At 41.3% G+C, this 27,940-nt stretch overlaps 1 protein-coding gene across 1 annotated transcript; it reads right to left on the reverse strand.

Moving 5' to 3' along the window:
- Positions 1-209: 209 nt before the first annotated feature.
- On the reverse strand, positions 210-25,454 carry T265_03009 (hypothetical protein; the record flags this gene model as incomplete). The annotated part of the gene is made up of 3 exons (XM_009167399.1): positions 210-473; positions 3,962-4,117; positions 25,286-25,454. The coding sequence occupies 3 exons, from the start codon at positions 25,452-25,454 to the stop codon at positions 283-285; spliced, it is 516 nt and encodes a 171-aa protein (XP_009165663.1).
- Positions 25,455-27,940: the final 2,486 nt, after the last annotated feature.

Here is a 27,940-nt window from a genome sequence, read left to right on the forward strand (position 1 = left end):
AAGTTCACACAAATGCGTCAGCAGGGGCTATGTTAACCACGGCTTACCAATATCTGAAGCGATCGTTTTCGACCAATCTGCTCAGCAGCCACTGTATGCGTGATCGAATCCTAATAGTAGTGCCTATCTTTATCCTCAAAGGGTCGATATTCACAGTACAACAAAATAACAAGCATGTCCAAGACGTTATAATGACCAAAATGTGTATGACAACGAAGGGGTTGTTCGTATGAACATGTATGGACACATTTTAGGGATCTGTATTGTGCTTGTTCCTTTCCTTTATATATCCAACATATTGTCGTCTGAACTGAGTGTCACGAGGCCGATTGTGAGTAGGCCCGTTCCAAGCGCTGCACTGGCAAATGTCCATTCTCCCACAGTTGGACTGGCTACGCTTTTCCCTGAACTGCCAGTAACGTGATGATGGTTGTATCCCAGCAGCAGACCGTAAGAGACACTGGCGAAAAAAACTGGAAAAGGGAAGGCACTTTGCCCATTGATGCAGAATCCGTTTTGCGATCAGAATTGGTCACCCTGAATGTAATTGCCAAACAACAATACAATGGAGGAATTCGAACACACCAAGGTCCATATGTGTCTGGTGTTTAGATCTGAAGAAAACTTGAGACAGGCCTCAGGTCCCAACAGATAAACAAGAACTCTCTCCTCTGGCCATGTGACTCACATACATACAGCAATGACACACACTAATTTACATTCCAGGGGACCTAGATAGCTGTCAAAAATAAATTTCCTTATTTATCAGAATACGATTTCCATCAGGCCCTGAAGGAACCATTTTTAAAGTCGTTTGTTAAATAATCTTTCTTTCGGTCGAACGAATGAAGTACACTTGATTTTGACTCATCTAAGTCTGGGACGTATGTTGTCACAGATGCTCAACAACGATTGTGCGGAAAAAAGATTAGATGGAATGACAGACATTCTGATTACCAGAACTCATATTGGTTGTAAACACTTTTAAGCATAGTATGATATATACCCAAACTACTCTCGTTGGAACAGTAATCAGCTTGTTTCGTTTAGCCTGTAGCAAAATGGAAGTTTTGCTCTTGTTGTGTCTAATTTCCAACGTGCGGAGTAAGCGAGCCACCACGATCTATGGGCGCACGCTGAATTATCACAACTCGTACTTCAGTCGCTTTCTTGAATGTGTCGGTCAACTGACTAGTACGTCAGATAATGAGGTCAGGCAGAATAAAACCAACTGAAATACTCCTAATTTTAAGTGATCCCGAGCTTTGGGAAATTCGCACAAAGCTCAGAATTTTGGCTCCATTATCACCTTTTCACTTTCCACGAAGTAAGTGCAATGATGTTCAGTTCACTTTCATAGTTAACTCAAGTTGTGCATTCCCCACCACCTAGGTCTAATAATGATATCGTGGGGTGATTTTGGAATGTTCAGTTGAGATTCCATCCCTTACTGAAGCTAATCTATATTTGAAAGCCCAAAGAAGCACTGTAGAGCTGTTACATCTTTATTGGGAATCATCTGTAGGATGCATCTCACGGAACTTCAGTAAAGAATCTCGAACCCGCAACCTCTCGGCTATTGGTGTAAAAACTTAGCCGTTCGACCAAAAGCAGTTGATCGGCGGTGTAATTAACTCGTACGTGGGCAGGTGATCCTCACTGATGATAGAAACCTCTGATGGAAACGTTTCATTCTTTCTCAATAAAGATGCTTTATCTGCTGAGCTGCTGAGAAACTTGGAATCACGTGAAGTTTGACCACCCCGAATATCAAAAGGTAAGTTTGGTTTCGAAAGTCTACGATACCGTTTACACGAAGGTAAGTAAAGTCATGCAATAAATCTCAGTTGTCAACTTTCGTGGTGTTCAGACATGTACAAGTCTGTCACTGACCGGCACAGCGCAGTGTCAAGGCCCGCACACCAAACAACGGCGAGCAGAATGTTGGCTTTTTAGTGTGGGTTGTGGTCGTCCATTCAGGGGACGGTTTGGTGATTCTGATTGGCGGTGGCGTTACACGCAACTCATGACACAACGAGTCACGGCAGGCTAAGCAAACTGTGCACGAGCACCCATGGGTAAATAGGTCAGCTGCGCATATTCACACACATGCCCACACACAGCCCATCAGTTTCGGATGGAACGGCCTTTCTGACAAGGTGGACAGTGGATACGGATGAGCAAAACAAGTAGCGATCCAATACGTGGACGGCATAAGCAAAAGAATGTAGAAAGTATGAGGTCAAGTTATGTTCATTACAGGCTTGATTGTGAACATTTTTCGTCACACTGATCTGCAGTCAACCTAGAAAATTCGATTTTTTTAAGGGAAACTTCCTTTCATAAGAGGACTCGACTTGTCATTCTTATACCATCTTGAGTTGCAGCATTACTGATCTTATTGATCCTAGGCAGATTTCTCTATCTCCTCGCATTCTCTGGTTATGCGCCCCGGTATTCATGAATCTGACCATGCGTCCACCGCACTGTCTGGCTACTGTACAAACATTTTTGGTTAGTTGCGAGTCCGTAAATTACGCTACGCGAGCGGACATTTTCGCGTGAAGGAATTCAAGTTGTTGCCATATGGAGGACTGTCAGCAGGCGAAACTCTCCCACTGACGAGCTGTTTTGTGCGTTCAGCGTCCGGCAAATATATCGAAATACTGGTACCATGTTGCCCTAATTGGTTTGTGACTGTTGATCTGATAGGGGCCTGGTGTAGTCAAACCACAACGCAGTGCGAACAGGGAACCGGCCAATCAAAACAGAGATGACTAGAAAACAAAGAGTTCCTGGATCCCCACTCAATTCGGAAAAATAGTTAACACAACGCAAAACAGTTTCTCAACCGACCGATGAGAAATTCATTAAGCCATAGCAGAATAAACATTTTTCAAGGAGCCCATCGAGACCAATGACCACAACGGAGCACGAATCGCTGAAGGACCCATGAAATTACGATAAGGTCCTTCCTTAATCACCTAATCAAATCAAGCGATGAAAAATATTGTTTTGAAAACCATATAAACCCAAATACATATGGAAAAGGTAACCACCTAAATGCGCGCTGATGATATCCCCACGACTGATGACAAAAAAGAACAAGTGTCTGGAGGTGGAAACACCTCGGGATTAATAAGGCGGCTAGAACTAATTCTCTCAGCCATCCACTCTTATTCCTTTCTTCACAATAAGTCTTTCAAATAAATCATGGTTGTACAGAGTAATGCATCAGTGTTTAGACACTGATGTCAGGCTGTCGATGATATTGATGGTGGAAACAAAATTTCACCTTGGGGTTAATTTTGTAAAATACTCAGTTAGCTCAAATGCAGTAGGAAACCGTAAAAGACCTAACTAATCTGTCCTTTCTCTTGATCAATGTGGTTATCATCAATCCTGCATAAATCATATCCGCACACTCGGAGAATGGCTTGGAAAATCTTGAAAACGATTGAAAAACTCTGAATTCTACATCAAAATGGTTTATTTCTTCTTTCAACTTTCTAGGAATCAGTATCTGACAGGATTAGTATAGAAGCAGCCTGAGTAGTATGCTGGACAATATGTTGAGATGCCGGATCCTAACTAGCTTCACCAGTGTTGATTCAAAAATATTCTTTTCAAAGCTCCTACAATACAATCTGTACGCATTTTTTCATGTTCTGCAAGATGACTACTCTCCAAAGAAGTGCTGTCTTTGTTTCAATTTCAACCGTTTATATTAAGCAAAGTGGACAGGAGATCCACTAGTCTCAGGAGAAGATATTCCTGTCGAGGATGAATCATCCAGACTTGGCTTGCATTCACCCACTCAACTGAAGATGTTCCACCCATATTACAAGAGAAATAAAACAGGAACTCTTTCATTAATATAGGACATTTCTCTAAATATTGTGGTCTCCTGTCATGGGCTTTTTAATGAATGTTCAACGCAGCGATTCAAAACAAAACTTACCTATCAAGCAGCCGAATATAATCACGACCACCCCATATGTCCGATTCACAAGCGGAAACAACAGTGTGCCCAAAGCAAACAACAACGTGGCCACAAAGCTCATGAGTGCGATGATGGCTGTAACCAACATGCTCACCGAAAGCCACTGGGTTGCGCCTAGAGGATGAAACAATTATGAATTCTTGAGTTATCTAGCAGAATTGTTGAGCGACTGATGCCATGTTAGTGTTTTGTTTAGACGACCCGGCAGTAAGTAGAAAAACGTGTATTCTTTTCTTATGCGCCAGTATCAGATTGATACGTTTACCAAAAAAGCCCGACTGAAAAATTCGAGTTGCACTGGTGATCTGGATATAGTTCATCTTTCTTGGCACGGTATTTTGTGCGCCAGCCCAAATAAACCGTGAGACGGCCTTTGAGCACTACATTTTGTTGGACAGTAAGAAAATAGCTGAGCCTGACTTTAACATTACCTCAGGAGTTAGTAAATCTTTAATTCCACTCCACATGTGTACTTAATCGAGGCCTTCATTCCAGCAAACATGGTATTGCATTGAGATGGGGTATGTGTAAAAACTCTCCAAAGACTCCACAGGGATTAAGAAACGTTAAATCTCTTTGTTCGCTGTATTTATGTTACTATATTCGTCTCCTACTGAAGTTTTGGGATCCAGTCTACCACAGATCCATGTTTGCACGACTATGCTTTGTTAAGGCTGCTTAGTACTGTTGTTGCATTTTCGCCGTACGTGAATTAGAAATGGCTGACCTGGGTGAAACAAAAGCAATTTATGTGGTGCGTAACGTGTTTACCCCTTGGTGAAATCTTCACTTTATTTGCGACGTATTCGAGCAGCAAATTTTCCTCGTGCTGTAACCGGTGGCTTGTAAGTTGTGTGAGCTGACGTTGCTGGACTGTCTATGGATTACAAGAAATAAAGGAATGCCCCCACAAGATGAAAAGTTGATATCCCTAGAATAGGAGAAAGGATATTCATCTTGATTAGCAGATTCACCTAGTTTTCTGTAAGGCTTTTGAGAAAGAACTAAATTTAAAAGAAACACCATAAGTAGAAGTAGATGAGAAGTTTATCTGAAAACCATATGTGAATTTTTCGGCACCATTGTTACCTTACCTTGGATGCCTAGAAGGCGTCTCACAACCAACCTATGCTTTAGACCAGCCAGATAACTGCGTCGATTTCAGTACCCTTAAATTAGATCAGTAAGACTGGAATGAGTCTCCAATTACCACTAGTTCATGGGGTGAGAAAATCTGTCATCTATTTACCTCGCGACGAAAATCTGTCAGACAAAAACATCTCTTTATATCAAAAGGTTTCCAAAGCCACCCATAAGATAATCTAGGCCCATAGTTTTCGGTATTTAATACTGATTAACTTTTCGCTTGCAGTTTGCAGAAAACAATGTCCGACAGTTCAGTTTTTCTTGCCAATAAGAAATATTTACACTTAATTCACAAAATTAGAGATGAAGACTTACATGGAGACTTCGTCCTGTATGTAAAACCGATTTTCACTCAAAAGCTGAATTCCGTCGTCCGTTTCACCATTGTTCAGAATAATTTTAGGAAAATCCAACAAGGAGTCTCCAATTGACTAGTGGTTTGAACATTTAGCCACGAGTGGCCGGTCAGCAGTGCAATCAGGTCGCACTAAGAAAGAATATAGTGCCGCTCAAACACGTGATCCATATCAGGCGGTTACACGTCCTAACTAGCTTCTTAATTGACAACGAGATTTTGCATATTCAAGACTAACTGGTTTTCGCGAGATGCACAGTGCTGGTGATCCCCAGTAATTAGGTCCTAGGTTTTTCAGAGTAAATTGGCCTTTCTTAAAGAACGAAATCTCCATTAGACTTGCTAAATCTCCCCCACACTACCGACATTATGGTTTACATAACTGTGCATAGACCAGTATTTTTTAGCCACACTCTGTTACGTTATCCTCCATTCGGAGCCTCAGTTGAATTTCTTGATTTTCTAACATACTGCTTAAATTGGAGTTGTTCTAGTCTTCAACATCTGAGTGATCGAGGGCCAGAACTCGGACAAAGCGAGTTACTATACTGTTGATGTACAAACAGCAAAAATATTTATTTGGTGATAGGAAAGTTTTTCTGACAAGGCCATCCTAAAACTTTCACTTGCCCCCTTTGCTGGAGGACAGGAACCACCTGCTTGATCGCTTCACTTGTTTCTAGCATTGCACGCTTGTTTCCACATGAAACATTCTTACATACATCGGGATTCACTTTATTTAACTGGAACTGTTGGTGGAATGACTTTGAATGGGACGCTTCTCTCTTCTATGTAATATTCTCCTGTAGCCCTTCCACATCCGTCGCCTGCATTTACTTTTTGTCCATGACCATGCTCTTCAGAAATAAACGATAGTAGTAATCGGCTAAGCGCACTTTTGTGTTTATTCACCTTTGTTGGCAGCTAACGACCGTCTCATGCCAGTAGATTACCTGGTTCAAAGTGCACTAATAATAACGACAAATACACTTGTTAGCAAATCAATTTGGTTTTCACTGGAAACTCAATTGAATCTCTCGTTTATGATATTCTTCGGTGTGCTGCACGAAGGCCGTCTCAAGTTTGAGAACACATGGTTGAGGGAAACTCGGGGACTGTGTCTAATTGATGATCCCTACGAAGGGCGAAACCGGTAGTGGGCTGTCGAAGAGTTTTCAGCAAACTTGTGAGTAGATTTTATGCACCAGTAGTAGTTTGCTAACATGATGCATAGCTCGTCAACCTCTACCCACACGTAGCTTATGTCTAGCTAGGTCCCGTTGCCTAGCAAGTTAGGGATTCGACAAAACGTTGCCAACCAAACAGTCTGGCATCCCACCGGTATACACAACAAATTGCAATATAACTGACGAATCTCAGGTACCAAATTTCTCTCTAAGCTTGCAATACGTCTACGAAACTTGCGTGGATATTCTTCCACTTGTAATATCGTTTATTAATTTCACGCTCGTTTCACAAATTTGATTATGAGCCAATTATTACCACTTAGTCCCAATTAAGTGACCACTGAAAAATTAGTTGAACAAAAATGTTACGCCTTTCTCTTATTCCCTCCTAAACCACGCTGATCATCAATCACGATGAGACATTTTAAAACCAAGAAGTTGGCTTCCAAGCTTATTCAGGCAGTGGAAGAACATACTGCTAAATGAAGGAACTCTTCCATGACATTTATATTTCTAATTTCATTCAGATGGTTGATTTCTAACTCAGCCGCCTCCTCATAAATCGGTCGTCCAAAATTCCAAATTCAAAGAAGGCCAAACGTAGGAGCAGATGTGTTTACAAGATTAGTCATTCCAGAATGGTGACGTCCAATATGAGTGAAACCCGAAAAACCTGGCATTCTCAGGAAGTCGCATCACCCATGCAAACGATTCGTTAGGAAAGTGGAAGTCACACAGTTCTGCTCAGTGAATCGATCCAACACTCGGAGTCAAAAGAAGCACCACCTTGAGACAACGAATCCCCGTTTATCTAAACTGGCTACTTTGTTGCGTACAGGTGAGACGTGACATACCTTATAAAAAACTGAAGTGTTTACATTCCTTTCAAACACTGGAATGTACTAGAAAAATGTTTGCAAAAATAACTAGCCGAAGAAAAGTACGCATTGTATTTTGAAAAAAATGTCAAAGTGCTTCTTACAAAACCGGACCACTTGTTTACCATATAATAATGACAAAACCTATTCAAAGGAACCATACTGAAGGCCTATAATGGTTTTTCGCCAAAATTCGACTAGCGCCGAACAGGGCCGAACAAACACTTGAGCAGCAGATAGGAGAATCCATTATAAGCTAAACTTGGGACTTTCTAGAGTATGCGATGGATAGACTGACACAAAATCAATAAAAATGGGATGTGGACACAACAATCATATAAGACCATGCTTAAGGCCCCGTTCTGTCCGGGGAGTTGTCGGTTGCACATTCCTATCAGTGCGGTTCCAAACTTTTATGAGGTTTCGGTGCTTTTGGTGAATGTTCGGTTGAGATTTTTCACCGACGGTTTTTTGTATCTGTCTAACAGCAGCAACCCATTTTGTTTTAGGGCACACGTTCACAAATTTATCCGATCGATTCTTTGTTATGATCAACCGAGGTGATGCGTGACAGATCATGTGACGGGTTTGGTTAGCGGAAAAGTGTGAAATGTTACATTCCTGTTTGAAGTCTCCTATGTGCCCGCTGATTAAATAAAATTGCAAATTTGATTCGACAACACCAAGACGTGTCGTCTTGCGAACTAAGATGTCTTCATATCCAGCCGAGGCCTAGATGTACGTTGTCCTTTATCAGTGGCTCCCTTAATTCTTTCGGAGATCTCAAAGATCTGCAACAACCTCGAAGCGGGAAAAATAAAAGAAATCCATCGTATTCCAAAGGGATATCTTTATTACCTGTAGAATAGGCACAATGAAGGAATCTGTTGAAAACAAGCGAACACAGGGAGACTAATCATCCGACCTCACCGTCGTCGGAAGGCAGAGGGATCAATAAGAAGGTTCCAGTATGACATAAGTTTGACGGGCTGCACCTACCTGATGAGCCCAATGAAATTCAAAATCAATCGTTGGTTATTGAAGAGTTTCCAGCAACCTTGTGGGTAGTTTCCTCTTGGAGGTACACCTATTTGCATAAATCAGGCCACTAACACACTCCCATTCACCGGAAACTGGCTTGTTTGCGTTCCAATGAATTCATTGAACCAACTAATTTACACTCCCGAATTCAGCCCGACGACGAAAGTGCATGTTACGCTGACACAGAGAATCCACATAGCTGCGAAATCCCGAGACCAAAACCAGTTGAATAACTGCTGCTAGACAGGAGTAAAAGATCACCGGTGGAAATATCGTCGAGATATTTCTGAGTGGAATCGAAAAGCGTCTAATGGGAGTGTTCCGGTGGATTGGATTTTTCGCAAAAATTCTTTCTCTCATTTTCCTACCTTTTTGTTTGACGTCAGGTTTTCATGATAAAATACAATACCGGCAAATTCTGTGTTACGTTTTCAGCGTCCCCTATCAGTAGGTGAAAAAATCTCTGGCGTTATTCGGTAGTCAATTTATGGTTCAAAACACAGGTGGTTCTATAATTCCGTCGCTCAGCTCACGATCCTGGAGGCAATTATGTTCAATATAAACCATTTCGTTGACTTGTAAGCACTGAGAATTTGAACTTCGAGTATCTGAGATCGAAGTTGGCAAAAATAAGGCTCAAGTCAGGTTCGCAGCATGCACTGTTTTCTTTGAAATATGTTCATAATGCGCTTCCAAATAGACAACTACCACCTCACTGTTACAGCTAAGGTTTCTGCAAAGCACTGTGTGTTGAAAGCATATTTCACATCACGAACTGTGCCGTGCATTGAACACTTTTGCCAAGCCACATAAGTAACGAGCGAGGGTCTTCAGAATGTGCTGTCAGTGCATGCACTGGACCTAGAATATCAAAAGAATGTTTCCATATAGGAAAATGCTCATAAGTTTGCTGAGAACTCATCTACAGCCCACAACTGGTTTTGCGCTTCTTGGGGCTCATCAGATAGGCACAGTCCTCGGGTTTCCGTGAACCTTATGTTCTACTTGAACCCAAATTAGACTGTTTTCGAGAAATACACTGATTTGCAAACCACTTCGGTTTCCACGAGAGACTCAACTGAATGTCTCGTTTATGATATTCTACAACTGGCTGTGCTGCTCACAGGCCGCCTCATGATTTAGATGGCACGATGTTCGAGATATCGCAGTGTATTTTCGCAAATGAAAATAATAACGAGTTTGCTGAAAACTCTTCGTTAGCCTCGACCGGTTTCACCCTTTTTGAGGCTCATCACGTGGGCGTAGTCTGCGAGTTTCCGTCAACCTTATGTTCTACTTGGATATGATATCTACCAGAATATCATTAACGAGAGGTTCAGTTGAGTGTCTCGTGAAAATCAAATTGATTCGCAAATGAGTGTATTTTTTGAAAAGTGTGTTTGATTTATTGGCTGATTTTGGTGATGCCTAGAATCCTGTGAATTTGTCACTAAACGAGTGAAACTAAACACTATATGGACTGAAAATAAATGGAATTGACAGCACAAATGCGAACAAGTGCGTCATGGTAAAATTATGGGACCTCTAGTGTGGTAAGTTTCCAAACAGAGAAATGCCCACCACTGCATGAGTGCTCCACTGAAGACATTTTGCAAGTACTAATGCTCAAGTTGTAAACTGTCACACTGGCGTAATCAACTAAAGAATATCACTTAATCCAAACCTGGCGAACAAGTTCAAACGTAAGTCAAATACATCGACAAATATACCTGTTTACATACCAATTTCGTTTTCACGCTTGTTACGCTTATAATATTGTCCAACTGCATATACCGCACACAGGCCACATCAAAGGTCGGTTGATACGATATTCCAGTTATCACAGTATACTCCAATAAAGGAAACTAATCACAATGTCGAAGGTTTTTCAGCGACATTGTGAGTAGTTTCCTACATGAAAACACATAAAGCCATATTTTTGGTCAGATATAGTTTTATTCCTTGTGCAAAAAATAATTGATTCAACATTGGTTTCTAATCACCAACGGTTCGATTCTGCAACAGGATCATACTTTGCTTCTAGGAATGTCAACCCAAATCAATGTTGTATTCCGCGAATAAACTTGCAAAACAATGAACAAAATAAAAGAGACCATCCCAATTTCTTTGATGAAAGAAAGTACTCGTTAGTTTTCTGTAAAGAGATTATTCTGAATCCCCATTACTTGTTCTATAAATTTATGATTTTACACATAGCTGAAGGCCCATGGACTCGGACGAGCAACTTTCATGCCTAACCCTTTGACTTCTGAAACATTTTAGGGCTCAGCGTTTTTATAATTTCCCTCAATTATTTAGTGAAAATTTTCATTTCGACTTTTTGGCATTTTATTTCAATGATGGCTCCTGGTAGACTTTCCATTCAGCAACCACCACCTGCATAAGCAGTACGGAGATCACAGTTGCGTCAGAAAAGATTGAGACACCCATCCTGTTATTTGTAAAATGGCTAAGATTCGCCCACTCAAATCGTTAAAACAAAACATGTTGTAAGTCTGCCTAATGACAGGAAAACAGATTATTCTGAATGGCGTTAAACTGAGTAAAAATTTATTATCCTAAGATATTTTGAGTAGTGAGTCTTTGCTTGGACCAAATCTGATAACTCCACCTCATACTTCCGTTCAGTTTTTCTGAATGTAGTATTTAATCACTATGTATGAGGTATGATTTTGTTAGTTAAGCACGTTTCGAAGAAAGCTTCTGAGTGAAAGAAAGTGATGTCTCTGCAGTCGGAAGGATGGTCGGAACCCGTTTCTTCAGGCTTCAAAACTTTTACCGACTTCAAACAAGCAGCAACCAATGATACTAGAAAGGGAACTTGATGTGGGTTGAAAACCTTGAATACTCCTCAGCTTAAGTTATTTTTCAGTTGACATGGTGCATTTTGGTCAGAATTTGAGGAGGGAATTTAGCTGAGAAGCATAATCAGTAGGCCCATCACCATTTGATCTTCCTCCTGTACAAAGAAGTGTGGCACAAAAACCAAGCTTCTCATGGGCAAGCAAAAGGCCATTGTAAGTCTAGGATAGGAGGGTGAAGTTTAAAGGAATTGAAGATGATGTACGAAAGCATCCACTGAGCCGGTTTGCAGTACTTATACTTAAAACGTATTCAGTAAAAGCATCCAAAAATAAATGTTACTGCTTTGTAGATAGATGTTCTCGGGAAAGTTGCTATCTAGCCTCATTCGGTCTCCGTTACGACTAAACTTTACGTTTTTCAGACCCAACACACTAATTTTAATGTTGCTAAAAACTCTTCGACAGTCTATGACTGGTTCCAGTCTTCTTGAAACAGAAGCTCCTGCAATAGGCAAAGTCCTCGAGTTTTCCTCAACCGTGTGTTCCATTTGAACCCAAATTGGGTAAAATCATTCGCACGCGAGTTTGGATTTAACAGGAGATTCAGCTGAATCCAAATGAGTCTTTAGTTCATGGTGGTCCGTTCCAACTGAATATGCTGCAAATTCATTCGAAGTGAACCTTTATAAGGGAGAGATTCATTGAGACTTATTCGAGTCTTGTGTCAAGACCAAGTCCATTTGCAAATGACAGTAATTGTCGAAGTAGATGTTACGTCGTATGGAAGTGCGGTCTTGCTGAGTAAGAACACCCTTACTAGTCTGCGGTCAACTATGAACACGATTTAAACACAGTAGGGTGTGGATTTATGGTGCTAATTTATACCCTTGATGGGTAAGGACAATCAACCAGTTCATGCAGTGATAAGTTGTGATTAGAAGATGAAAGTTTGGAAAGGATTCAAAGCACACGCTGATTCAGAAAGTCCGCAGTGAAAAGAACGAATGTTAGTTAAATTGAACAACAGTCTACTTGTAACAAACTTTTGGTGTCTAGATGTCGTGTTACCAGATGGAAACAAGAGGGTTGGGACACTGCCAGGTTGCCCAAACCTAGACGGGGACAACCGGGATACAGAATTTGGGCTCGAGCTCGGAAGGAATATTTAGGCTTCTATTTTCTGAACTTTACTACAATTTTGTCAGTATCGACGTTTTATTCGCCTGTACATTATCGCGTTTCTACATTCCATTATGCTACACAAATTTACTGGTCGAGGAATGCCAGTTTGTCCCCCTCAGAGCAGTGACCGTTCTTTGGAGGGGATCCATTCGCGAAAAACTACTGTAGTATTTAAGTTTTATTTGGCTTAAATCCATGTTTAGTAACCTCAGCATCGTTAAAAACAAACTCGCATGTACTGCAGTTAGCCATACGCCTAAATTGTGCCTTAAATTGGCGGAATTCAATACAACGTTCTCAAATACTAGTCTTCTTTGATATAAGAGTCCGCTCCTCCTCAACACACTTTGGACATCCAGGTGGAGAGAAGGCATGATCTGTCAAAATTTATCAGAAACAAACCAGATGTCACAAAACCAGCGTGTGTTTCTTGACCAGGGCTTTTTTGTATTATTATCATAATTAGACTTGTCCATGGTTACCCCGAAGTTTAAAGCATAAACTTGAAGAACGAAATTGTGCTTGAGAAAGTGTGTCAATATTAGTCACTGATTTTGGGGATTCTGCATGCTCACCTTCAAGACGGCAAGTGTATATAACCCAATCGACGCTGTGGATAAGAACCAGCTAACCTTGGGAACACGAGCTGGTGAGAGAACAGCGGTGGAGGAAGAACATTTTGCCCCGAAAATGCTTATCAAGCTCTTGTGCCACGGCAGTAACTCAAAACTATTACTGGCTCAGCGGTAAATGAATGATATAAATGGAAAATCTAGCCAGTACAAATTTATTGACCGGATTTCAGATTTTCATGTGAAGTCAAACTCATTATTTTGGTACAGTAATCTTTCTAAACTTGATTTGCTTGTGGTAAACGAATGCAGGGGACATTCACTTTTTGTTTAGAAACGTGTGTTACGTTGAACACACCATCCTGTCCGTTTCCAGTCAGCCAATTATTTACAGTATGGAGTAACCTCTGATAAAGCAAATTAAATCAGCCCAACTCTCTCATTGTACCGTGCAGCCGTGCTTTTGGATGGTAGGAGAAATTATGGCGGATGATTTCGAGCAAGTTGCTCAAATTAACTGCTTTTTATTTGATTGGAGTATTAACCAGTTGCTCCCGAAGAAGTGATGCTTCCTCACGCTTTCCATCAAGCACTGACCAAACCGGAGATACCATTTTAAGGACTGTGCGACTGGAGTCGAAGGATCATGGGAAACTGAAGCAAAAAAGGGGAGCGAAATCAACCTAACAATGCAGTGGTAACTAACCCAGACTCAGTGTTTAAGCCAAAGTAAGGGGATTTTGTGTGGTACTGTTGGTTCATCTCCACTCTAAAAAACCCACTTTGAACAGTTAAATATACGAAAAAAATCTCCCTGACAAATTAAAAATAAAGTCCAAGCAGTACCATGAATGAAATGTAATGTCGGTGATCCATCTCACCTAGTATCAACAATTCGCTAGTAAATCGTCTATACTGATTTCAAAACTCATTATTAAGCAAAACTCATATACAGTTCAAAAACTATTTTGTGTTGCCGGGTGAAACATGAAAACAAACCTAATGACTAAATAGCGACCAAATTTAACAATGTGTTCCCAAACGAATGCGGACGGAGCAACTAGTTTGTACTGCCATCAGTGCAAAACAGAAAAAAGAGACCATCCCAAAAAATGTCTTGTGATATTTTACAAATACACAGTTCATGGGTGACAAAGTAGTCTATGCGAGCTTTAAGAACGGTCTATCGAAACAGCTTGCAATTCTTTCCAACAAGATGTCCTTTTTGTTGGCTGCATCAACACTGCAACATACACGCTCGAGGTCTGACTCGTGTCTACGTTTCATTAAATCACAGTAACCTACAAACTGTCAGGGTACTTTTTGTTTTTGCATGTTCACAGCAAACTTGTTCGCTCAGTTTACGCAATTTTATTTCAGTGGTCTTCGTTCAGGTGTCATAAAACCAAAAAGCCAATTCAAAGTTTTGACCTCGATACAAATCGATTGTTGTTGGTTGTACGGCTGCGGCAGGGTAAAGCAGCTTTCTGGATCATAGTGAAGCAAAGAGATACGCATTTGTTTTAAATGCATCATACCAAACTGAGAACGTTTACAAAAACAAAGAGCTCATTTTGGATGTTTTGAGGGTAGTCGGAGAGAACGCTTAATAGCAGTCTCACATCGGTAGATTACGTTATAGCCTCTAACTCTTTTACGAGAGCGTTATGTAACTTCATGGCAATTCCACCAATGCCTCTTGAGTAAAGAACTACTGAAGAGCTGTTTGTAATAGTTCATCATTATTACAAGTCTTATCACCGTGTTTGGAACCTGACAGTAGTCCGTGCTTTATGCTGTGAAATCCTCATCCGAGTCTAACAGCTTTGGATAGACCTTAAAAGGACAAGTTTGGCGATATACGAGTGACATTCAGAGGGGGTTGCATTTTCCAACAGATACATGCCGACAGTGCTGTTGCCAATCCTTATCATTGCCACTAAGATCCACCGCATTCGACGTGTGATAAAATAAACCTAACTCTGCTTTAGCTCTATTTGTATCTCATCAGATGGCTTTACTCCTCTGGATTCGTTATCAGTAATGAACAAACTGGGTAACATTTCGACCGAAATATGATGCCTTTGATATTTTGCGTTCCAGGACTAATCCCTCGGTGGGATGAATGTGCGGAAACTCCTTGAGCCGCTATTTTCGAACCCTAAATTCCAAGTTAAAGTCATTTTGTGTAGTTTAGCTACCCGAAAAGATAACTCATGCCTTAAGATGCAGTCAGCTAACATGTTCAAATTTATGAATTTTATGTAATGCACTGCTCATAAGGTTGCTGAAAACACGTCAACAGCCCACGACCGGTTTCGCCCTTCTTGGGGCTCATCAGGTAGGCGCAGCCCCCGAGTTACCTCAACCTTATATTCTACTTGGAAACCACATTATGAATTTTTTGTTCATGAAGTGGCGAAGTGAAGTCCAGTTACCAGAAGATTCAACTGAATACCAGCTAAGGCTCCCGTTTAGGGTAATCTTCACCTGCACTAAAGTTGCGAGATTGAATCCGTTAACATCAACTAAGTTTACAGATGAGTATATTTTGTTGATTTTTTTATTATTTTTGTTCATGAAAACCAAGTGGTCGACGGAAACGCAAGGAATGCACCTACTTGATGAACCAGAAGAGGATGGAACGGGGATGTGAGCTTCGGGGCAGCTTTCAGTGATCTTATTTTTAGTGCGTCCCGTCAAAAGGGTATGCAAAGTTGGACGCCAAAAAATGTGTGTGAGAAACACTTTAAGTTGGCAATAACCCATCATTAATACTGGGTGCTCCAGAAGCAGTGTTTTTCTACACCATACAAGAGCCGAATCACCCTCAGATTGGCCGTGTTGAAGCGGGCGGGATGCCGTCATCCTATCTAAATGTTTTGATTTAAAAGCTTGATTTAAGAAAAATAGACGTTGGTACGTCCTCAAAACCTGTGACTCCAAATCTGGTCGTAGCAGGAATTGCTTCTTCTTCCGTAGAAAATGGACCGTCACCATTCTTGTTCCAATAAATAATACCTATAATAAAATAGCGAACAGTTCTAAACACAAAAACCATATGGCATCGCTCAACTAGTGGCATTCACCAAGTAATATTGTAGATTTCACATTCCATCGCTATGCCTCGTGCCGTCTAAATCTTCACCACGTTATTCTTTCCCTATCCAAAACCTAAAGGACGGTAAAGTAGAACTGTCAATTCTTCCGAAACTTTCTAGAGGTCTCAACACAAAGAGGTCTCAAGACAAAAATGAATACTTTGAAAAAAATAATCGAAAACATATTTAGCTACTATTCAGCTTTCTTGTGTACCTTATTTTAGACAGGTCGACAAAATTACCTCTGTGTATTGCCGAAAAGTCGGCTGTTTTTGCGAAAAAAAATTGACCAATTCATTAGGACACAATAGAGCTGGACGAAGTACTGTATCAGGCTTTCTAAAGTAAACTCTTGCGCCGTCCAAAGGTTTCACAACCATGATGACAGTCTCTCAACTACTAGATCTCAAAATGACGCCTTCCGCAGCCAAGTGGCAAGTAGTTTACGAGTAATGATCGCTGGAGATCCTTGTGAAACAGTAATCCTAAAAAGAATGCCCGCTCACGCGACAATGTGGAGCTCAGATTGACTAACTGCAGCTGAAACATGGTACGTTGTTTTCACTACAGCCAGTATGTCAGGTGGCGCGCAATCTTTCGGAGCTGAAACCTATATTTATGCTTTGCTCAACAGTCCGCTGCATGTGACTTTATATAAGCTTTCCGGTTTGCTTTTGTATAGGTGAGTGCTCTTCTACTGTAATTATGAATCTACAATTTCGCTTGTGGCGCATTCCGTAACAGTCAAATATGTGTTTCCGTCTCCCATTTTATTTTATAACAGCCCTACCTTGAAGTAATCTGTAAAACCAATCAGCTACGTTGAAGTTCGTCAGTCTCCTTCCTAACAAGCTACTGATTTTATATCTATGTAGCTAAAACGGGCAACAGAAGAGCCAGGTACTTTGATGAATGTGACGAATGCGCTTCCCTACATCACCCAGTTGTAGATTTACAGGGAAACCCCGCAGGTCATAAAGCTCTCACAATCAAGTAAACTAAATCACTGGTTCGTTAGATCTTTGGACTGTATGAGTAATTTTGCAACGTTCAATTTACTTCCTAATTGGCTATCTCTGCGACGGATAGGTACTCAGTGGATGTTCTGTGTTAGCTAGACACGTATACGCTATAGCGCTATCTTGACGAGATTGTCGCAGTGAGCGACGGAAATTAAACTCAAATGGAAACATTTTTTTATGAAAACCATACTGTACGCACACAACAAGATTGGTAGATCTGTGGATATAGTACAGTTGCTGGGGGTCTGACTGATATGAGTGGTGATCTTCCCATTTATACTCAGTATGTAAGTTTGAATTGTTTGCTAATGTAAAGGGGCACCATAAAAGCGCTTTTTTGTTGGAATCCCCAAGCAATGTGTACTTAAAGGACCACTGCAGGCGTCCGAAAATGTGCTTGAAAATCCCACAAATCAGTCGATTAATCATCAGGCTTATTTGTAACTCTGGTTGACACACTGCATTAAAGCGTTCATCAAGTAGTCACCAATCTATGTACAAAATTAAGCTACGCCTAAAATTGCCAAAAATGGTTGCTATAAGGCGGCAAATATCTTTCGTAGCATTGACGAAAAGCCAAATCTAATTTAGAGTGTTGTTGTGTGTTAAATGTCTCCCCCAAAAGAACCCCAAATTAACCCAGTCTATGTATGAGACAGATTTTAGCCTATGCGGTTATTTTCTATTGATTCTAACACATGCTGAAAAGCCAAGAAGCACCGTACGGCTGTTTCCTTCTCATTGGGAGTCGTCATCCGTGCGCATCTCACGAAATTCCAGAGAGTCTCGAACCCGCGACCTCCCGGCTGGTAAGCAACCGTTCGGCCACGGACGGTTGGTCAGCTGTTTGATTAACTCGCAGTCTGACAGGATGTAGCGCCACTTATCCTTCAGTCGCGGAATCCGCATAACCTGATCACACATTGGCTGACTCATTTAGTCACAACTTCCCAGATGGAAGTTGGTCTCCTTTGAGATAGTTATACCCTGTTGGTAGTGTGAGGAAACTGGGAATTTTCAACCACGATTTCCTTATATAAGCGAAACCAGTCTATGCCAAAATGCCATGAACCACGTACAGTTGTGAAATTCAACAAGACAAGTGAAACTTTTACCTAAGAATTTGTCACTCTATGATCTCTTCAACACGTGGCCAATTGACGTCGTTTACTTAACTGAAGGATGATTTAGGGTGTATCCTAAGTGACAGCTAATCGCACTGCTGCTCAGCCGAAAGGATAGATGTTCACATTACTAGCCGGGAGATCGTGGGCTCAAAAATCTCCGGAGTTCTGTGACTCACAATAACAATGGAAGAGCTTTACTGTGCTTCATGGCTTTTCGGTAGAGAGGGGCTTTACTCACAGAATGAAATCTTAATTTGAAATTCTCAGATCATCTCTGATTACCAATTACCTGGCTATGGTTAAAGTCAGGGGTTCATAGCTTACATTAGTCAAAAGTCACTGCTGCGAGTTTAGCGCTTTTTAAATTAGACATTCATCTTGTCGGTAAATATGACACCCCGAAGTGTACCAACTATGCGTACATTCCCCACATTCAGTCACCTGCTGCCTGGAGGTTTTCTCCATGTCATCCCTGTCCAATCATTTTGGATGGATAATGTAAACTCACACTAACACCCGATATCCCGTCAACTCATCATTCTTTGCTAATGCGGGGTTAAATTAACAAAGTGCTGTAGGGCCCGTAAGGCTTGTAATTTAAATATTACGCTATGACTTGGGCTATGTTCTACGCCCGATTTCTTGGTTGTCGTTAACATGAACGCAGGCAAGAACAGATCATTGTCAGAAAAGAATAAGTAGCTTTCAAAATAGTTCTCCAATTTACTTAATCGTAAACCTATTCGGGAATGAAGTCAGTGAACCAGTGTCCGCGACTTTGTATATGTGACCATCCACTGGCCGACTATGTTCCAACATAATACACACCCGAGTGCTACGCAGACTCGTAAAATGGCGAATGAAGCTGATGATTCGTTTGCCAAACTGCAAGCCTATTTCGGAGCTGATCTTACCGGTGTCACCGGCATTGTCGAGCTCTGTTCCATCACATACTCTGATCAGTTGTGGCACAATCGATAAAGTAGAACTTTTTATAGGGGAGAGTAAGAAGAGACAAGCAAGAACGTTAGTGGATTTTGTAACATGCCTAATATAAAGACTATTAGTGGTACATAGTTCATATTTCGAAGTCAAAATCATTTTTATTGATCACATTATTTTTCTCTTCTTAACTTGAGTTCGGCGCTAAAAGATTTCGCTGTACGTCTTTAAAATTTTAAGTTTGTCAACTTTTCCGCTAGTGTATCTCTTCGGGCTGACATACAACATTTGTCCTCATGATGTTGGCTTCTGGCAATTTAGTCTAAGTAATTAAAAGACGTCGGATCATAGTGATAAATATCAGGAGCAACACGACAAAGGAGAAATTTAGCTAGTGAGTCTCTCGAAAAAACAATTTTGCTTGCTAATGGCTGTGTTTAGCAAATCATAAGAGGTTGTTTTTTCTACTTAAAAATTATGAAAACAGGGATGGTGGTAGATGATACCGTCTGTCATCCTGGTGCGTACCACCGTCCAAGTCTATAGCTTCGCGAGTTATTGCTTCTAGCTGGGGTCGTCCGGTTCTTTTTATTTTCATCTCTTAGCTATGTTGAATACTCTTTGGTACAGTTCACCGTATTTGTGTTTCAACACTTCTTGTTTTGATGGACTGTCTTACTAAGATCTGTTTGGCCGAAATTATTTCCGCTTGTCACGCACACTTAAAGCAACTCCAACTTACAATCCTTGACACGACTGAGCCAGAGACTACTCTCCGCGACCGTTTTTTACAGACCACGTTGTTTAAGATCTCACATCGCCTAACCATTTATATATGCGTAGGACTCGTCTCCCGAGTGACAATGATCACCAGACCACAAATTACCAACCGGACTTGACAAGAGCAGCTGAACGTGCTGATGGTTTTTCCTTCCTCTACGCTGTCCGGCTTTGTTTCATCAGGTTCACATCTCTTAGGTAAGGTTCAGGTAGGTTCGGATGCAGTCCATCACAACTTGCGTGTGACGCTGACCGTTGTGTGTGGGAGTCTACTTGTAGGGTATTGTGTGACAGTTAAGTTGAGGAAGACGGCCAGTCCAGCGTGTAAATAGATTACGTGCTTTTTCGTTTTTATTGGTACTGTAGATTTTTGTTGGGCTGGAGACCGGATTGTTACGTTTACAACTTGCTGATAATGTTTGTTTTTCCAGTATCTGTTCAAGCTACAGGAAGTTTGGCATATTACCATAATAGGAAATTTGAAAACCGGGACACAAGGATGGTTTGCCGCCTGGATTGTGATTTAGGTTCGCTTGTGCCCTTTATGGATGAAACTTCCAGTTAATTCGGTGGTTGTGGACCCACAAAAGGCAAAAACCAAACTCTTCAATACCACAGAGAATCGAAGTCTCGGAAAAAATAAATCACTTATTGATGGTGGTCGACAATAAATTTCTTGGTCGAGTAAGCCCACGACTGATGAAATTCTGCGTATAAAGCTCCCCTCTTGTGTAACTTTTTGCTTATGCAAATATTTTCATGATACGGTTGAGGTGTGAAACCGTTGACCGAAAGGACCATCGTTCGAACCCAGTCCTCTCTTTTCGACTGCTCCTGTCTGAGCCTCGGCAAGCTAGAGCTATCATAATTCTCGTGCCCGCTTTGATCTGCATTGTAGCTGTGCGTCTAGGGGGCCGAACCAAGCTGCGCCTCATACAAAAGCCTAATTTTTGTCCATGAAATAGCTATTCAATTACAAAAGAACAGTCGTGGTAGTGTAATTCTTGATTGATACACCGAGCGATCGCGTATTATATGGTGGACCAAATGGTGAAAATAGGACTGGACTCTCAGCTGGGTTCCGCCCAAAACTGAGAGCAACTTACGATGCGATTGTACTCACCACATATGTTCATCGATTGTCATCATATACCTGTCCGTCTCTTCAATGGATAAATATTTCGCTTCCTATCTTATTGTGTTCAAAAGACAACGAGGCCCCTAGACCTGATTTACTCCCGGTGTACAATTTTGGACCGGAAACCAAGTTTGAAGCTTACAGGAAAAAAGACTCATGCTTAATAATTGTACTAAAAAAAAGCGCACTTAAACCGAAGTCACTTACTAGCCAGATCTTTTGGCGTGGTTTTCCATTATGCGAAGTATCCTTAGGCGTTACTACATTGTTAATAAAATGGGCGATTCATTCATACACATCCGTTACCTATGACACGGATCATTGCACAAAATCGGAATGTAGATAAATAATGGTATTTGTGCTAATCACAGGAGACCTTCCTCTTTTAGCAATGTTAGACATCATTAGATTGTATCGGTTGTTTAAATTGTCACATCTTCTCACCTTGTAAGCTCCTTCTCTCCTACTTACCGATAATAACATCAGACATTCCACTTTTCTCCAAACGTGAAGGACTTCTTACGGAGAGATTTTGACAAGCATGTTTGGGTAAAATCTTCCTCTTTCTTGGCATGGAGACATATTCAACCTATAACAGAGGATAAGTACTCTGTTTCCGCAGTGGTGAAGGCTTGCCGATTATTTCTGCCCTATGACTGTTTCTATTTATTCGACGTTATTCCCCATGGTTCACGTAGGTCCAACTCCTGTGTACTCGTTTGAATGAATGAATTTATTCACCATCACATAATTCTCCACCTTGGCTTCTGTCGCCTGCAACCTTCATGGCCATCGTTGCTCAATTATCGCCCAGAAACCTCAATCGTTTCCTAATGAAAATACGCCATTATTGCCACCACCTGCTTTGTCGTGTGTAATGACTAAAATCGCTCCATATTTGTTGATATACCAGCACAAGGACAGATACCAAACAAAACTCTCCACATATAGCCAAATAGCTTATTTCTTGTCTGTGTTCAGTAAACTCGCCAATTTCACTCGAAGCTTGTTTGGCGAAACTGGTATAGATCTATGTCTATCATACACAAGTAGAGTTTGGTGCCGCAGCAGCTTCATCAGTGTCTTACGATGATTCTCACTCCCCTTGCCCTGCTCCGTTTCTACAATAGCATAAGTAACAATTTCGTTGAACTTAATACCTATAGTTCCAAACTCAGAGAAATTCAAATCCGCTCATCCTCCAAGTGTTGAGTTTCACGACCATGAATGCTGTATTTCAAAAAGCGTGCGATTTTTAGGCACATATTTGGCACTCGTTTTTTTGAGCATTTTTGCTCAGGTCGTTCAATATAAACACGTGAATTATCCCGATAAATTAAAACCAAAAACCATTCAGCTGTAACACCGTTTCGGTGCACAGTTGCTACGCCACTCGAAGGAAGCATGAGGGCTGGGGTACTAACAGGTCGCCAAAGCCTAGACAGGGGAAGTCGAGGGGCGGAAGGTGGGTTCGAACCACGAACCTTCCGGTCAGTAAATTCGTGCTCTAACCACTTGGGTCATCTCGCCTTCATCATAATAAATTTAAGAGAGGTCCTCTCTCCGACCTGCATTAGACGATATAAAATCACTCTAAACCCTGAAGGAAGTATTAAAAACAACTTCGGATGTCATCCAAAGCAACACAAAATACACATGCCGAAGAAATATCCTCATTGAGGGAGGTTTCTTGCATATCCCAAGAGGCTTTCACCACAAGCAACGGATCACCAAGTTTACAGTATGGAAACTTTGGTTGTTACGGGATAAAGCGCACAATATTTTTGCATTTCTTGCTCCGAACAGCGAAACGGAAGAACATTGAGTTGGGACTTTTTCAACAGGCAATTATCGAAGCACGCTCCAGCTGTGTCAACATCAGTGAAGTAAACATTGGACCTGAGTAGAATTAACCGCAAAACTCAAGCAAAACGAATGTCTAATTCTAATCGATAAACCAATGGTTCCTTTACGGCCTCCGGTGGCTGAGCAAGCACAAGCCTGAATCGCGTGAAACTGCATGTGGACAGCGCAAACTATCGGAAAAGTCAACACGAGTTGATTTAATTTAACTCAACTCAACTGGTACGGCAAACTGTGTTTGTTTCGTAGATTGAGGTTCAAACTACTGTAGAAAGAACTACATGTGTCGTTCTACCGGAAATGGCAGGTTACCGTCTTGTTACTGTTTTATTCTCTTCTCAACTAAGTAGCATTTGTGAGCCATCTTATCTAGCAGACAGATTACTTTCGTTTGCACCAAAGTCAATTGTTGAAAAGTCACCATTTCATCAAGGCGGTATTTGGACTACTTGTGTTTTAGGAACTACAATAAAATCAATATATATAGCAAAAATTCTTGGTTGTTGATCAGGTGGTTGTTGATCTGTTCATCGAGCTTGGCAATTGGCTTGCAAACGTTTCGTCACCATACGAGGAGACATCATCAGTGCGCAGTGCGCAAAAATTTAAAGATGAGTCGTTGGACAACACCTCAAGTGTAGTTTCCCAAAGAAGAACTCAAGTAACATTGCGTAGATTTCATTTCCTCACAAGCTATAAGCTATCGACTGCATTGTAAACCGAGGTTATCAATACCACCCAGTAACGTAGTCCCTCCTTCTTTGAACTCCGCTTAGTCTGTTTCGCGCTCTCAATAACAGTAACTGAATACTGGACTGATGTGGTGAAAAGTCACCGTTGAAAGATATATCTCTAGTCTAGGCGCAATTAGAAATCATTCTTGCTGGAGCCAAAGTGCAGTCGTCTCACTTCCCGAATACCAATATTTACCGAAACGGCTACAATATGCTTGTGTAGTAAAACTCGGAAGAACTGAAAAGTGTTCTTTGTCTGTGGGACCTCTGTTAAATGCCGACCTTGTTGATGAGTATCAGGTTGCCACTGGGAATTGGCTCAGTGTTTCTCATAGCTTCAAATTAGCCTGAACTCCATTGATGGCTACAAAAGAATACTGTTGTAGATATGTTTAACTGCTCTCTTAATTTCTTTGCAATAAAAATCATTACAGTGAACTAGTATGTATGTGGTATGTGCGAATATTAAACGTCGACTATACTAGAAACACAGCTAATGTTTATCCACTCTTACAAATGGGTCGCGTTATTCCACTTTCACTTCGAAAGGTGAATTTATGCACCAGTTTTGGTGAATTAGGCTAGACCACATCATTTGTTGTTTGCTATAGAGGAGAATTGTGGTAGCACAAACACTAACCCATTGCTACGCTCCACCACGTTCCCTAACAACGCACTGATGATGTCTCCTCCTGTGTTGATGGGACGTTTACAATCAAACTGCCCAGCTCAGCGAACAAACCAACAACCATCATTTGTTGTTTTTGAGTACATGATAGAAGAGACAATCCTGACCACTCGTAACAGGTTTGTATCATAAAATGAGTTTCAATATTACACCTATTTCCACCGTTTGCTCACCATATTCAAGTTTGAATCAGAGGCATCAATAAACGAATTTAGTTTAATTGTGGATGCTGAAAACCACCAAAGGTGTAAGAGGGACTATTATTATTAGATTTAATACAGGAGGGGGAGTAACAATAATGGAACCCAATTCCTACTGATCCTATTTCCTTAATTAAGAAAGATCTATATAGGAACACAGCTAAAGTAATTTGGCACGCCTCAGAATTCTTTTGAAGTAGAACATAATATCACGTGTATTATCGATCAATTTCAGCGGGATCTTCGGGTCCATTCCAGGGTTCGTACAATATGCATTCGGATAGCTGAACTTTATCGACTTTTTATCGTTAAAAAGCAACTTATTTGAACTTCCCTGATGTGAGAAGCAGTTTATGTAGGACAATGGCTCATGGTGGACAGAAGAGTGATTAGTAACCGTTATCATTGGATGTGCGAGTCCATTTAAAGTACAAACATGAAGGAAATGGTAGTCACCAAACCGTCATTCAAGGGGTGGCACACAAAGCTTAGCTGACCTACCTTCAGTCGAATAAGGGCTTTTGGAAACAGAAAACGAAGTGCATACTATCCCAATTGTGCAAAACATGCACAAATAGACAGACCGTAAGCACCGCATGAGATTTTCTGCACTATTGCCAACACCGAGCACTCTGGCACGGCAATTATGGTTCGTCATGCTCTGCTCCATGATTGGACCATCCACAGTGTGTCGTGTTTCTACAAAGTTCTCATTCAAGTTTCATATGAATCCATTCAACCGGTTGGTTACTGAGACCATCAAACGTTTCACATGGCAAAGCAGTACAAATTAGTCAACTGTTCTCACTAAAAGGACAGGTTTTATTAGTGACTTACAATTCCTGTGCCTAATTAGCCATGCGATCAATGGCGACACCTGAGATACAATGTAGAACAAAATCAAGCTCAAAAATGCATAAAAATTCACGAAACTTCACCATGGATGTCCAGTGCCTCTTAAATTCAACTGTGATCTACCGCTAGACAGCGGTAGATCACTTATCATCAACTGCTACACTAGTCCCAAAATATTTGTCCATCCAAAATATTAACAACAGTTCAGGACGAACTTTTGAATCAAATATTGTCAGTCAACGACTATATACCTTAATTAGAGTCGTATAAAGAGTGGGTTGCCCTGCGTAATTTGTTCAACACTGTACTACTGATGTATCGGACCTCCACCATCGAATATGGTGGATCTTCTAACCATGAGCGAAATCACGGAAATACGAATAAACTGGCCAAAATTGTGATGAAACAACCCTGGTACACACCCCGAATCCACGTTCAGGCCAGCCAAATTTCATGCTCCGTTTTAGCTTTATTTCATAATTTTGTAAGTATTCAACCGAGGTAAGTAGGCATTCCGTTTGAGCCCCATCGCCACATTAATAGGGAGTGCCTCGTCACCAAGATCGGTTTCTTCATCACATCCCTCTCACACATGTTCGTCTGATTTGTGTTTAAAAGTGTTGATATCCTCTTACCCTTCAGGCCAAGCAGGCGACGAGATCTGAGCATTGTCAACCCCTAATAACAGCCTATGAGAGCCTGCAAACACTCCACCTAAGGAGCGTAGAACGATGCATTCTCTGTAGCCCGCCTTTAAATGACAGCAAGTCTATTAGTATTTCAGTGTTTGTACGTCCACGAAGAATGTGACAAGTGTGACTAGGCTGCCTCTAACCTCCATCAAACTTGTAACCACCTTCTGCACACGTTAGATACGGTTCAAATGTTCTTCAGTGCAAGTATAAGCCTGTCCCCATATGCTGCCTGTATTAATTCGGAGAATGATCGTCGAACGGCCCTACGCTTGCTCGCGTCGACACACAAGCCCAGTTCGTATTCCCAGTGCTTTGAGTTTATTCGAGATGGTAAGTGTGAAACTTTTCCTCGTACTGGAGCATCCCAAGTATAGTCACAATTGAGTGAAACGCTCTGACATCTACTTCTCTGTAAACATGAACATTCATTTCTCTGGTTTAACAATGATCTATCAAGCCCGCAGCTGTCCTTCTTCAGTGGGTCTGGTCGTCATCTGGCCTCCACTGCAATGTGACGTCTGTGCACGCTAAGAAAGTTGATCAATGATCTTGTGCCTAACAATGAAATCAACAAAATTGGCGCCGATCTCAGGACGTAACTCTGATGGATGCCGCTGATGACCGATCTTTGCAGATGATTCCCCTTGTCTCCTTACAGAAATACTGCGACTGACAAAGAAACCTGAGATCCAGCCGAATGTACCACAAAAGATTCCTTGGGGAGACTGGTTTTTTAACAGTCAGCTGTGGGGATCTTTGCTAAACGTCTTACTTGAGCTTATGAATATCACATCAACCCTGGTGAGCTTTACGGTCACCCAGCACCCTCACATGAGAGAGATTCCGGCAGAAACAGTGCTAGATGTTCTGTGACGTTTCACCTACTTCTAGATGAAACGTCAGGCGACACTTACCAGTGACTTTGCCAAGCACTCAAGTCGGGCCAACCGGTCGGTTATTTACTGCTAAATTCTCTCTTCTTGATTCAAATTTCTGGCTGATGACCACAGTCTTCTATTCTCAGAAGAGTTTTACCGCGCCCCGAGGAGGTAATTTATAATCTCACCAAGGGCCTGATAACAACATTAACTAACTGTTTAAACACCAGTGTTAATACCGTTGGGTTTAGGCGATTAGTATGTCATGAAGCGAGTAGCCCTCCATCATGTCGCGGACGTCGAACGTAGTATCATCCTGAATTGCCTGTCTCAATCTCCGAAAAGTGGATAGATCCAAAGTGGTATGAGAAGAGAGTTGCCCTGTCTCTGTTGGTCTCATCTTCGCAATACGGAGAGCAAACTTTGAAATGTGCTGGCGAAAATATTTGACTGACGTTCAAGAGGCGCTTTTTGCTCAAATTCTAATATCTCTTCAAATTCTGGAAGTTCAAAAAACTTGGTCTATTTGTTATGGATATCCATGTTGCGGTAGTATCCTACACCAGTACTATGGAAGTTTTCACGCTCGATTTGATTGACGTAGGAATTTTGAATTAGAACCAAGGAGGCTTTCTAACCCATGGGGGCTGCAGAAGCATCCAACTGGATCCGGGTATGGCAGTTCATGTGCTCCTACAAAATCCCAACATCCAATGATTCCGACTTTC

Source organism: Opisthorchis viverrini (assembly GCF_000715545.1).
Source record: "Opisthorchis viverrini unplaced genomic scaffold opera_v5_41, whole genome shotgun sequence".
NCBI classification, from domain to species: domain Eukaryota; kingdom Metazoa; phylum Platyhelminthes; class Trematoda; order Opisthorchiida; family Opisthorchiidae; genus Opisthorchis; species Opisthorchis viverrini.